The sequence below is a fragment of the Sturnira hondurensis genome, unplaced genomic scaffold (assembly GCF_014824575.4).
Source record: "Sturnira hondurensis isolate 20B ecotype Veracruz unplaced genomic scaffold, ASM1482457v3 Scaffold0014436, whole genome shotgun sequence".
NCBI classification, from domain to species: Eukaryota; Metazoa; Chordata; class Mammalia; order Chiroptera; family Phyllostomidae; genus Sturnira; species Sturnira hondurensis.
Genome location: NW_028087067.1, coordinates 2,198,190 through 2,210,982, shown reverse-complemented (window position 1 = coordinate 2,210,982; position 12,793 = coordinate 2,198,190). Strand labels below are relative to the sequence as shown.

The following is a 12,793-nucleotide window of genomic DNA, read 5'->3' as shown; positions in this document are numbered from 1 at the left end:
ACAACAGGGAGGAGGGCGGGGCCTCAGGCAGGTCCAGCGCTTTGACAACAAAGGGGAGAGGGCATCGGCCGGCGCTGGGGGTCACTGGCAGGCTTTGCAATGGGGACCAGGCCGTGGAAGCTATTCCTGTTGCCAGGAACTTGCTGTTTTACTCAGAATCCTGGGACCGCGTTAACTTCTACATAGTTTAGCTGTTTGACTGCAAACAGCGCATTTTAAATACATGGTGTTTTAAAGTGCACCCTCACTAGATAGAAAAAAAATGGATCAATTCCAGAGCCTGAAAAAGTAGCCCAAGGGCTTATTTTTCTATGAGATTTTTTAAATATTGGATTTCTGTGTCTTTGAAATAATTAGAATGGGGATTATAAAATATAACCTCAAGACATCCTTTTTACTCTTGTTGTTCATGTTATTATTATTGTTAGTCATCAAAGATATTTTACTTCACTCATTCTACATCACGAGTTTCTTAACTTTACAGAATACATTTATGGGAGAGGAATCAATAGGTACCTTAAAATCGCCTTGTATTTTTGTGTTGAATGAGCTCATGACAGTGTCACCAGTATGTGATTTGCATCTGCACTTGATGGTATTTTAAAGAACACAGAAAGCCACGTTTGATTTCAAAGTGTTACGCGTTGACACAGCAGCCGGGCCACGCAGCCTGCTCTCCGCCCGATCACTGGTCCTCGTCTGAAGTCTGCGCCGAGCCTTGGGGGGGAAGCACGACCCCTCCTCCTAAAGGGCACGGAGGTGGGACCGCACCCGGGGACGCGGGTTTAGGCAACGTCAGGGCCACACGCCAGTCGGTTTCATCCTGAGACCGGCTGTCTCGGTTCACACAGGACAGCTATTTCCTTTTGCCCAACACACACACAAGTTCACACGTGTGTACATGAACACACACACACGCACAGATACAGCCATGCGATCACACATGTGCACACTCACACACGCACACAGTATACATGCACGTGTTCACATGTCTAACACGTACTATTCCATCTCACTTCTTCACCCCCCCCCCCCCTTTGCCGAGTACCTGCACTGGGACGTCACGGAGGAGTGTGAAGTCCGACTGGTGTGCAAGGTGAGGGGTGGGTCCAGTGAGAGGAGAGAGTGGCAGACGCTCACTCCGTGTGCTCCGGAGAGGCCTTCGGGGGCCTGGGGTGGGTGCGGCATGGGTGGATGGATCCCGGGGAGGTGTTTGCTCCCAGACTTTCAGTCTCATCTTGGTTCCCCGGGACGGATGAAGGTGGCCTGCAGACGCAGACGCAGGTGGGCAGTTTGTAAAAATATTTACTTAAGATGTCGGGGAGCAAAGTTATGAGAGGGAGCCGTGAGGAAGTGTGGCCATGTCCAGGCCGGTCCCACGGCTTCACCGGGAAGTAAAAGTGTGTTTGGGGAAGAAGAGGCTTCCCTGTTTCGGCTGTAACGACACAGCGAGACAGGCGTTCGCCGACCACCGCCTCTCACGGTCTGCACGGGGGAAACTTCGGCTCAGGGGCACCTGCTGTGGGGCCGTCCCAGGGAAGGACAGCCCGGCAGCGCACGGTCCACGTCCAGTGGACAGCACTGGGGCAGCCCTCCTGGGATTCCATGAGCCTCTTTCTGCCTAGTTTTCACCTCGTAACACTTTGACAGATGGCCGTTTTTTGAGTTTGTGTATGTAAAACCCATGGGGAAGAATTTATGTGAGTGGATGTTCTTGTGAGCGCACAGAGAAAATCATTTGAAAGGCAGAGTGCAAGGTGGGGACTTTGATTGTAAACAGAAGGAGGTCCGGTGGGGGTCCCCCACCCAGTGCATGTGAGGCGTCGGGGACTGTGCCTCGCGGAGTCTCAGTGGCGAGCTTGCGTCCCCTTCCCTGCACGCCGCTGTCCATGCCAGGGGACCGCAGGCGATGGGTGGTAGCAGGAAATCACTGAGGGTCACAGAAGAGACAAGTGCCTTGTTCAGGGGCATGGGGACCACAGTTACAGGACAGATAGGTTAACCGAGGACATCTGTTTCAGAGAACGGACGTGAAGGCCACTGGAACAGAGTTTTTCTGGTGCCCGGGAACATGCGGTGCTGAGTTATGACCGGGAACAGGCGGGGGCTGGGTTGCCGTACAACGGACAGGGGGAGGGTTTTGAAATGTTGGGCTCAAGGCCTCGCTGGCTGGACCTGTTTGGCAACAGCCCAAATCCTGCAGTTTATTATCAAGTTGTTACCAATTGTAGTTCTGACATTTGAAGGAAGACCCATCGGACTCCCCTCCATGCCAGTGGGGACGCTCCCTGCACGGACCCCCACACACTGTGGGCTCAGCCACCCCTCCTTTGTCCGGCACGTGGCCACGCCCCGGGCACAGGTGTAAGACACGCAGATCACGCCAGTCTAGGGGCCCCGTGTCCCTGCCTGCACACACGGTAGAGCCATAGGAAATCTGCCTGGATGTTTGCGTGTGCTCTTGCCCTCACCGTGTTGAGTCCGCGTGGGTGGGACTGCAGGGTCGTCAGTCCCACAGAGGCCGGTGTGGTCAGTACCGTCTGCTTGTACAGAACCGGAACTTCCTCTCTTCCATCGGGCGTGTGCCTCAGGGTGCGGGACCTGAGATGCCGCCTGCCTTTGGAGCTCTGTGAAGCTCAGTTCAAGTTCAAGCTGAGGTCAGAGATTCCAGTGGAAAGGAGAGGCTCTCAGCCCCACTGGGCTTATCTGGGGAGAAGGCGTCTTTGCTTCCATGTAGATGCACCTGAAATGTCACACCGCCAAAAGAACAGCCACTAACCCTGTCACAGGCCCCTAAGAATATTTTATATTGCTTAAATTCTTTAAAAAATTTTAAAAAATATATTTTATTGATTGTGCTATTACAGTTGCCCCATTCCCCCCCTTCAAAAGTGCTTCCCAGATAAGGTCAAGTTAAAGGAGTTCATCATCACCAAGCCCTTATTATATGAAATGTTAAAGGGACTTATCTAAGAAAAAGAAGATAAAAAACATGTACAGTCAAATAACAGCAAACTCACAATTATTAACCATCACACCTAAAACAAAAACAAACTAAGCAAACAACTAGAACAGGAACAGAACCACAGAAATGGAGATCACACGGAGGGTTAGCAACAGGGGAGTGGGAGGAGGATGGGGTGGGGAAGGTTCAGAGAATAAGTAGCATGGACGGTCGGTAGAAAATTCTAAAATAATGTTGCTCAGAACTTGTTTTTATCACTGACATTCCGTATGAACCAGACGCCCTGCCCGATTCCATGGGCTGGCACAGTGCGGAGTCCTTCCTTGCCTGCGTGCAAGAGCTGAGTTATTTTAGATGCCGGAACTTAGAAAACTATTTGCCGTCATTACAACCAGCGGCTTTTCCGGGAGCCTCTGAGTGTGTCTGTGATAAAAATCGGTTCTTTTTAAGGGCTGTGATGTATCACCAGAAGACTTTATTCTACGCGCCAGGGCGCTCCCCATACCAAACGTGAGGCTTCTGTCCTCCAGGTCGCAAACACGAAGAAAGACACCGTTTTCAAGTGGCTCAAGGACGATGTTCTGTACGAGACTGAGAGCTTGCCTGACCTGGAGCGGGGCGTCTGTGAGCTGCTCATCCCCAAGGTACGCCACGCCACGCCACGCCACGCCACGCCACGCCATGCCACGCCACACACACTGACCCGGGGCGCCCCAGGCCTGCATCGCCTCCCAGTTTGCACCCCAAATTTCCGCGGTCTGCAAAGAAAGCGTGTCCCATTTCACCCACACACGGGATGCGCTTTCTTTGTAGATATCCAAGAAGGACCACGGCGAGTACAAGGCCACCTTGAAAGACGACAGAGGTGAAGATGTGTCTGTCCTTGACATATCCGGCAAAGGTAACCGGAACCTTCCCTGTGCTGCCGAGGAGTGGCGTTTCACTGACCGGGCGGGCGTGTTTTGGGGTGCCTTCCCGTGCATCCTGGGCTGTAGCGCACCTGCCTTGTTGGCAGTGGAAGGAAGAGATTGGTACACTAGGCACATTCAAAGCTGTCTCAGTGTTTCAGAAAAACGAAAGCTATCCGTTTGGGTGTCCGTGAGACGTCATTCTAGCCCATCATCACGGGCCATGTTTGGTCCCATTTCTGACGCAGTGGGTGTGATTGAGGCCGTGACAGAGGAACTCAGTGACACAGCTGGGTTTACGTCGTGTGAAACCCACTTGCTCCTGGTTTAAACAGCGGGCGGCCGGGCGGGTTCATCGCACTCGTCGGCCCGTTATAGAGGAATGCTGCGTTATAGTGTTTCATCCTCCAAACGCAGGCCGTGGTGCCCTGCATTGGGTCAGTCAAGCGTGAAAAGGCAGCTTTCAGATGCGATTGGTGCAGTGACGCTGTGTCTTTCTCCCCAGTGTACGAGGACATGATCCTGGCAATGAGCAGAATCTGTGGTGAGTAACGCCTGCTGGTTTTGAAGTCCCGTCGGGGGCTAACTCCCCCAATTCCAGGGACTGTGATGACAGGTGCCGCCCCCAAGGCTCAGAGTAGCCTGGGGTCAGCAGGGCTGTCCCGATGACATGGCCGAGCAGCTCCCTGCCGCCTAAGTGGCGGTTTGTCAAGGGCTTTTCAGCGTTACGTTGGCCCGTGTCTCCCAGCCTTGCTCACACATCGCACATCCCGGGGGTGTGAACGTGCCGATTACGTTTCTGCACTCACCATGCCCATGTGTGAGGGAGAAGCAGGCTCTAGGAGCCGGGGCGTGCGCGGTGTCCCCCGAGCCAGAGCTGGCGAGGAGCACAGGGCTGGATGGGGGTGCACCTGTTTCCTCAAAGCCTTTAAGGGGACCCTGCTGAGTGCCCGAGGACAGGGCATGTCGCCGAGAGAGGCGCAGTGTGTCCTTGGTCATGCGGTGGATTCCCAGCAGGTCGAGAGCCCCTCCTGGTCCCCGGGAGTCTCGTCTCCCATCCAACAGACGCAGGGACTGCCTGGCAGCCACACAACGCCCGTTTCTAAGCTGTTACCACTCACACTTCCTTCTTCCACCGAGAACGTTCCCCTCTGCCCGGCTCTGCGTCCACGGTTGCAGGATGGACAGTGAGGGGGACGGGACGCTGGGAGGCCCATGGTGGCGGAGGCCCTGGGCCAGGGACCTTAGCACCATGGTGTGAAGCTCTGCCCCCTGGGCTACAAACCTCATGTAGGTCACCAGAACCCGCACAGCGCACAGCGTGGGCACAGACTGGCTTCTCCAGTCTGGGGAAGTCTCCTCTGGCCGCACCCCGACCACATTCAGCAGGGTTTTCCAGATCGTTCTGGTGGCCATGCTTGTTGAATGAGCGAATGTGACTCGGGAACGGGAACGCATGGGCCCGGGGCGTCTGCCAGGCTCCCGTCTTCTGGCGAGCGCCAGTGGTCGTCCCGGAGCTGAGTGTGCCCGCTCCCGGCAGGCGCGTCGGCCTCTCCGCTGAAGGTGCTCTGCACACCGGAGGGGATCAGACTACAGTGCTTCCTGAAGTACTTCACCGAGGAGATGCGTGTGAACTGGTACCACAAGTGAGCAGGGCCCAGGGCCCCATCCTCCCGGAAACCGGTGCTGTGGCTGGGGAGGGCGGGGCCGAGGGGGCGGGACCGACTTCCCCCGTGTCTCGTTGGGGACAAGGGCGGCTCCCCAGTGACAACGGCCGATCCCCGAAACACGCTTTGGAGGCCACGCTCCAAACGCCGGGTCTGTGGCCTCCCTGTGGACTGGGTCACCAAGGACAGGACCCAAGTTAGCCCAGGACGCGCGTGGGGGGAGGCAGGCAGCCAGCCGGGGGAGGTCTGCACGCACAGCAGGTCTCCGTTTCCCGTTTGCTGCCCCGCCCCGCTGCCGGCGGGGCGTCCATGGTGAAACTCTCCCTGCGGGGGTCCCCTGAGGTCTCATCGAGGAGCTGAGTGGGGCGGCTGGTGCCCGAGATGCCTGCCTATGTCCCCTCCCCCGACCCCCCAGCAGTGCATGTGTCCTTAGTGGGTCACATTTGTAGGACAGGCTGCAGTGGGGAGCCCTGAGGGAATTCGGGGGACAGCCCTGCTGACCCCAGGCTACTCTGAGCGTCCTTGCTGGGCTGCCCTTTTTAAGGCCGAGTGAAGGGATGAACCGTGTCTATTTGTCCATCAGTGCCCGCCCCCGCCGTGGGCGTGAGCAATGCTTCCCCCTGCTGGCTGCTGTGCGTAGTGCAGCTGTGTGCAGTCCAGGCTTCCAGTTCTTTCGGGTTCACAGCCAGGACTGTGGCTGCTAGATCACATACGATTAAAAAATTAATGCCACACGGCACAGAGTGTTTTAAAATCCACCACGCTGTGGCCAACATGCATCTGTTAGAAAACAGCGTGTCTTGAAAAACCTGGTACCCTCTAGGATGTTGGAAGGTTTCCGGTCCGAGCTCTTGGTTGGTGAAGGGGTCACTGACGTCCGGGAAAGCCTGGGGGCCGGCGGCGGCGCTGCCGCAGATAAGGCCCCCCCCAGCCCCGGCCCCAACCCCGAGCCCGGCGCCCGGCAGTGTCTCTCGCACAACCGAGGCTCTGAATGCCGACACCCCCCGCCCCTCTTCCGCTTTTCAGAGATGCCAAGATTTCGTCCAGCGAGCACATGCGGATCGGGGGCAGCGAGGAGATGGCCTGGTTGCAGGTCTGCGAGCCCTCGGAGAAGGACAAGGGGAAGTACACCTTCGAGATCTTCGACGGCAAGGACAGCCACCAGCGCTCCCTGGACCTGTCTGGTCAAGGTGAGGGCCACTGCCCAGCGTCCAAGAGCCGGGCCTCTGGGGGCTGCTCGCGATGCGGAGAGGGAGATGGTGGGAGCTGTGGTTTCCCTTGGAGAAGTGACCGGCAGACGGTCAGCTCGCTCGCATGTCCGGCTGCATTAGGCAGATCCGGGAGTGGAGCCCCAGAGCTGGGGGGTGAGCACGGGGGGCCCCGCTGCATCCCTGACACTGTCTCTTTTCAGCCTTTGACGACGCCTTGGCGGAATTCCAGCAGCTCAAGTGAGTGTGCGGGCTGGGCAGTCATCCTACGTGGGGAGCTTCTGTCGCCTCTGGTTGTTTAGGCTGAGTGTGGGGGCTTCTCGGGCACCCAGGTGGCCCAGGGGGTGTCCTTTCCTGGCAATGGGGACCACAGTGGTGACCTCGGCAGCTCCGAGGGAAGGAGGGCGGCCTCTCGTGTCGACTGTGAATGTGTCTGTTAGTTAACCCTCTAGAGTCCTGATAACCCGTGTGGGTTTAGGTGGTTAAAACAACGAATTTCTGAGAAAGTCATGATTATGATAACATATCATGAAGAGCAATTTTTTAAAAAGTTACATATTTAGGTTCTATTTAAGATTTTATCCTTTGAGAGCATTTTTAGTTTTAGAGTGAAACTGAGAGGAAGGTACAGAGATTTTCCACAAACCCCTTGACCCCCCCCACCCCATGCACAGCCTGCCCCCTCCATCTGCACCCCCAGCAGATGGGACGTGTCACAACTGACAAACCTGCGCTGACATGTCAGTGTCACCAGAGTCCACAGGTGACATCAGGGTCACTCTGGGTGTTGCACGTTTGGTGGGTTTGGACAAATGCACGATGACATGTGTCCATCATCACAGCATCGCACAGAGCAGACTCACTGTCCCAAACCCTCTGGGCCCCCCTGTGCACCCCTCCCCCCAACCCCTTGACAACCCCTGATCCGTCACTGTCCCCACAGTCTCGCCTTCTCCGGGATGTCACAGGGTTGGGCTCACACATCGTGTGGCCTTTTCAGGAACATTGACTCCTGGACTCAGTCACATGCATGTCAGGTTCCCCCACGTGTCTTCCCGGCTGGAGAACGCATCTGTTCTCAGTGCTGAGTAATATTCCATTGTTCAGAGCAGCTTTAAACAATAACTTCGGATTTTTAAGTGTGTGTCTGAATTTTGGAGCATCGGAAACAACACCCATGGGCCCGCACGGCGTCACTCAGTAAACGTGCAGGGAATGAATGGAGATAAATTAGAAGCCTGCGTTTTCAGAAGTACGTAGCGCTCTCTAGTGCAGTCTGGTGAATTCAGTGAGAAAGCAAATCGCTCCAGCCCCTGAGTCTGGACGCCGAACTCCTCTGTGGGTTTCAGCAGCTGAAGGACAGGGTGTCCCCTCTCAAACGGGCCGTGGGGACTGGGGAAGTGCAGGTCGTCCCTGGAAGGAGAGCCCAGCCAGCCAGCGGGTCCCTCTGGGGAGAAGGCAGGGGCTCCCCTCCCCCGCTGCCTCTCAGCCAGCCTCTCCCCTGCGGGGTGCTCGGTGCGGGGCGTCTGTGCGTTTTCTCACGACTCTTTTGTTCTCTCCCGTCTGCCCCTCGCGCTTCCAGAGCGGCTGCTTTTGCGGAGAAGAGTAAGTGCCCAAGGCTCCTTGTGTGGAGAGGGGTGGCTTGGAGGGTTAAGTGTGTGTCGGATGCTAACCCCGACAGTCTCACCTGCTGGGTACCCTCTGCACCTGTCCGCACCTGCCCCTCCACGGCTGCCCCTCCACCGCCCCCGTCCCTCCTGCACTCGCCCACCTGCTCTGTGTCGGTGGACTTGGCCCCAGTCGGGTGGGGCTTGGAGGACTCACAGGGGAGCCCGAGACTAGAGCGTGTCTGACACGTGTGCTGGGAGGCTTCGGGGTGGGTGTCAGACGCTCGCCAGCCAGGGAGCTCTGCCTGTCAGACGCCGCGGTGGGCAGGAGATAAAAGGTGTCTGTCTGGGCACTGTGCCAGCTCGCTCGCCCCACCGTCCACACCACACCCCCCCACTTCCCGACCGAATCGCAGCACGGTTTTCCCTCGTGGGCCTGGGGTGCGCCGCTCACCCCCTCCCTGTCACAGACCCGCCCTTCCCCCCCCCCCCGCCCCGGAGCCAGGATCGGGCTCACCACCTACACTCTCCACCGTGGGGTCGGTGGGGGCCTGCAGGGGGCATCTGCTCATGGAGGCTGCTCTCAGCTGACCCCCTGCCGTGTTGCAGACCGCGGGAAGGTGATCGGCGGTTTGCCTGACGTGGTGACCATAATGGAAGGCAAGGTAAGGACAGACAGACAGCAGGATCCTGGGACCCGGGTGCTTCGCAGGGCATGTGGCCCTGGGCAAAGGGCTGCACGGGGACCTGGAAGTGGGGGCGAGTCACTCATCCCGGGGGACCGGGGCACCCCAGCCATGTCCTGCTTGTCCCGCTGCCTCTGGTAACCGTTGTGTTTCATATTCTGATTCTGAATCCACAACCACCTTTATGCCCCTGGGGACAGGCTGCGTGACTCAGGCACCGCCCAGCTGCGTAGTGGCAGCTGTCCGGCCCTTCCAGGGCATCCACTGGGGTCTGTTGTCTGGTGTTGGTCCCCGGGCTGGTTAGGTGAATGACCGACCGAGGGTGGGGGACACGCCCATGGGACACCGCCTCTTCCAGTCAGTGTGAGAGGGAGAAGAAACCGCTCTGCAGGGTTCGAGCCCACTTTGGGGGAGATGCTGGGAGCTGTTTCTGGGCGTTTTCACTTGTCCCCTGTTGGGGGGTTGCTGACACCGAGTCCCCACATCTCGGGTGCGTCAGGTTCTAGCTCGATGTCACGGGACGGGAGCGGAGGGGAGTTTAGTGGCGGAGACCCAGAAGTCGGCAGACCTTTCCTTCAGTGGCTAGGGAGGGCCCAGCGCTGAGGCCAGCCAGTCACAGGCTTGTGGCCGAGACGGCGCCGAGAAACCCACGGTGGCCACAGGCGCAAAGGGGGGCGGACTCTGCGTCCCCAGCAGGCTCTCTGGGGCTGATGTGAAGGACGCTGAGAAGCAGGCTGAAGTGTCTGCTGTGAGCCATAGGAGCGTCCCACTGCCTTTGAGGTCTCTGGCTGTCTATGGCTGAGGATCACAGCAGAGAACATGTAGAAAAGTCACCACCGGTTTTGCCCCAGCTTGTCCCCTGTTCTCGGGGGGCCCAGGGGAATGGCCTGGTGCCTCGGCACATAAGGGCCCATTGACTCGAAAACGATTCGAAGGGCCGGCAGGGACCCCGAGTGTGACGGGGCCCCAGCCAAGGGAGGCCCTGACCTTTCTCTTTCCCACCTGCCCCTCTCCTCCCGCCCTCCCTCCCACAGACCTTGAATCTGACCTGTACGGTGTTTGGAAACCCCGACCCCGAGGTCGTGTGGTTCAAGAACGACCACGACATCGAGCTCAACGAGCACTTCTCCGTGAAGGTGGAGCAGGCCAAGTACGTCAGCATGTCCATCAAGGGCGTGACCGCCGAGGACTCTGGGAAGTACAGCATCAATGTCAAGAACAAGTACGGGGGCGAGAAGATCGACGTGACGGTCAGCGTGTACAAGCATGGCGAGAAGGTCCCCGACATGCAGCCGCCGCAGCAGGCTGCACCCCAGCGCCTGCCCCCGGCCGCCGCCTCCGCCCCCACGAAACCGTGAGCGTGGCGGGGGCCTAACGTCCAGGCCTGTGGTGCGCTGTGCAGGGGGCGTGGTGCGAGCAGAGCGTGGCTCCTGGGTCCCCGTGATGTTTTCATGTTGGTTCACTGCTAGTGTAGGTTCCTGAGTGGACAGCGGGGGATCTGGGCAGCATCCTGTCCTCGCCCACGCCTGGCCTCCTGAAGCTGCCGAGGTCCTGGCTGGAGCCTCTTGAGCTGGTGTGACTCGGTCACTCTGTGTTTTCTTGCTTCCAACGAATAAACCTCTAAGAGGCAGCTTGTTGTGGTTCTCCTGTACCCAGTCGTCCGAACTACACCCTCTTCCTCACCTGTTCAATTGCGACTGTCCCACAGGGTCACAGCGGGGGAACCTGGGGGGTGGGCATCTGCCCTCTGCACAAGTCCCTCCTAACCTTGACCCCTCAGGGCTTGGTGACAGGGTGATGGAACCTGGCCCGAGAGGCACCCACAGAATGACTGTCCCCAGGAAGCCAGACACCTGTGCACACTGAGAAGCACTGAGCGGCTGTCACATTTGGGACCCAGGGTCTCTGTGGAGGAAAATGAAACGCATCGGCAACGGTATTCTCTCCTCAGTCCCTTTTCAATCACAGTGGACGCACGCAGCGAGCTGGCCTCAGGGGTGCACCCCCGTGACCAGACGCTGTGCGCGGTGCTGCGCCACCTTCCCCATCAGTCTCATCCCCGCCCGATGCCACACAGAGCCGTTCCAGCATCACCGACGCGTTCCCGTGCCGGACGTGACATCCTGCTGTGACCACCCATCCGGACGTCTGCGTCCCCCCCCCCTTTGGCCCCCAGCCCCGGGTCCGTGCGTCGGCTTCTGTTTGTTTGCTTGTAGATTCATTTGCTGGTAGGCATTTATTTCCGTTCACCGTTCCTATTTCAATCTTCTTCCTCCTTCTCCCCAAGGAAGACCCTCTAACATTCCATCCCTTTACGTGCGGCCTCTGTGTGTCTTTCGATCGGAAGCGAGTCTCGTGGGGAAGGCTGCACTCCCCAGGGCAGTCAAGAGACCCCGGAACTCAGACGTGTCCTGAGTCACGCAGTCGGACAAGCGGGCTCTCCCGTCGGGTGCGGGTGGGGCAGTGGCGAGGACCTAAGACGACGCCACCTTGTCTGCTGTGCAGGGGAAGGCGAGCGGAGACCGTCTCTACGAGGATGGGGGCGCCCAGGGCACCCAGACGGGTTTTCTCTACCTGCCCCTCGTCAGACGCACAGCTCACGGACTCTGCTGTGTGGGCCACGGGCGGCAAACGCAGGGCCCTCCACCTTGGGTCCAGCCCGGCACCTGTTTCCACCCGGCGGCAGCGCCCAGCTCCTTGCCCCGAGTTAGGGAGCAGTTGGAGCAGTTACACGTGTACAGTCCTAACGGTACATCCCGCCCTTTGAAGGCAACCGCGAGGCCGATGTGGTCCCCCGGGGAAGATGAGTTCGACACCCCTGGTCTAGACAGTCACTCTGAGCAGTGGTGGTTTGTGGGAAAGAATTAAATGGTTCTGCGTTTACTCAAGTCACGTGATGTTTGTAGTGCGTTGCGTTTTCTCGAGTAGTTTCAGGTTCAGAGCAGAACTGAGGGGGCAGTATGGGGAGTTCCCTCACACCCCCCACCCCCCAGCCTGCCTTGACCAGCACCCCCACCAGACGGGACCTGTGTCACCACTGACTTAGTGAGTGGAAGGTCACTGGTGGCATTGCGCTGGCCTCAGTGACGGGGACAGGTCCCCTGTGTGAGTGATCCCAGGAAGCGGCAGCTAACGCTGACGGCAGTCATGGGGCCCCTCGGTCTCCGTGTGACACCCCAGAGAAGCCGGAGAAGGACAGGAACAGACCTCCTGAGATGTTCCAAGGCTGTTCCTGGGTCAGCAAAGCCACAGAAAGAGGCCAGCCACCGACACACTGCGTTTGGGTGTGAACTCTCAATACCCCACGTTTCACAGGGGCGTGTGGGGCACAGGGGCTCCCCCGTGTCCCCAGCAGGACGTTGTGGCCTTGACCAGGTGGCATGAGGGGGCAGACACAGCTGGTGAAGTCACACTGTCTTCACCTGTGCCTTCGACCTCTGCCAGTGGGTTTAGCGTGGGAGCCACAGATACGGTTGTGTGAATAAGGGGAAAGTAAATATGGGCAGGAAAATCCCATTTTTGTAAAGAGAGACCAAAAACGCCTTAAACGAGGGTTCCACACAAGCAGGTGCGTGCACAGGTGGAAGTAAGATGGGACTCAACCCGAGGAGGGTAGAGAACGTCTTGGATGAACACCCGCCGGGTCGCTACGAGTTCGCTGGCCGAACTGCGTGTGTGTTCCTGACGGGCGGGGTGGCCGTGAGCGCAGTGCCTCCGGGCCCCGTGTGGGGAAAGGAGGCACGCGAAAAGTG

At 58.3% G+C, this 12,793-nt stretch overlaps 1 protein-coding gene across 1 annotated transcript in view; it reads left to right on the top strand.

Moving 5' to 3' along the window:
• MYOM2 (myomesin 2) overlaps positions 1-10,671 on the top strand; it is a 48,511-nt gene extending 37,840 nt beyond the window's left edge. The window contains exons 28-37 of the mRNA XM_037063375.1: positions 1,030-1,096; positions 3,496-3,609; positions 3,779-3,866; positions 4,379-4,417; positions 5,414-5,519; positions 6,567-6,730; positions 6,952-6,988; positions 8,331-8,353; positions 8,965-9,020; positions 10,076-10,671. Coding sequence (XP_036919270.1) covers positions 1,030-1,096; positions 3,496-3,609; positions 3,779-3,866; positions 4,379-4,417; positions 5,414-5,519; positions 6,567-6,730; positions 6,952-6,988; positions 8,331-8,353; positions 8,965-9,020; positions 10,076-10,399 — 1,018 coding nt within the window. The 3' untranslated portion in view covers positions 10,400-10,671. The remainder of the gene's footprint in view (positions 1-1,029; positions 1,097-3,495; positions 3,610-3,778; positions 3,867-4,378; positions 4,418-5,413; positions 5,520-6,566; positions 6,731-6,951; positions 6,989-8,330; positions 8,354-8,964; positions 9,021-10,075) is intronic.
• The last annotated feature ends 2,122 nt before the right edge of the window (positions 10,672-12,793 follow it).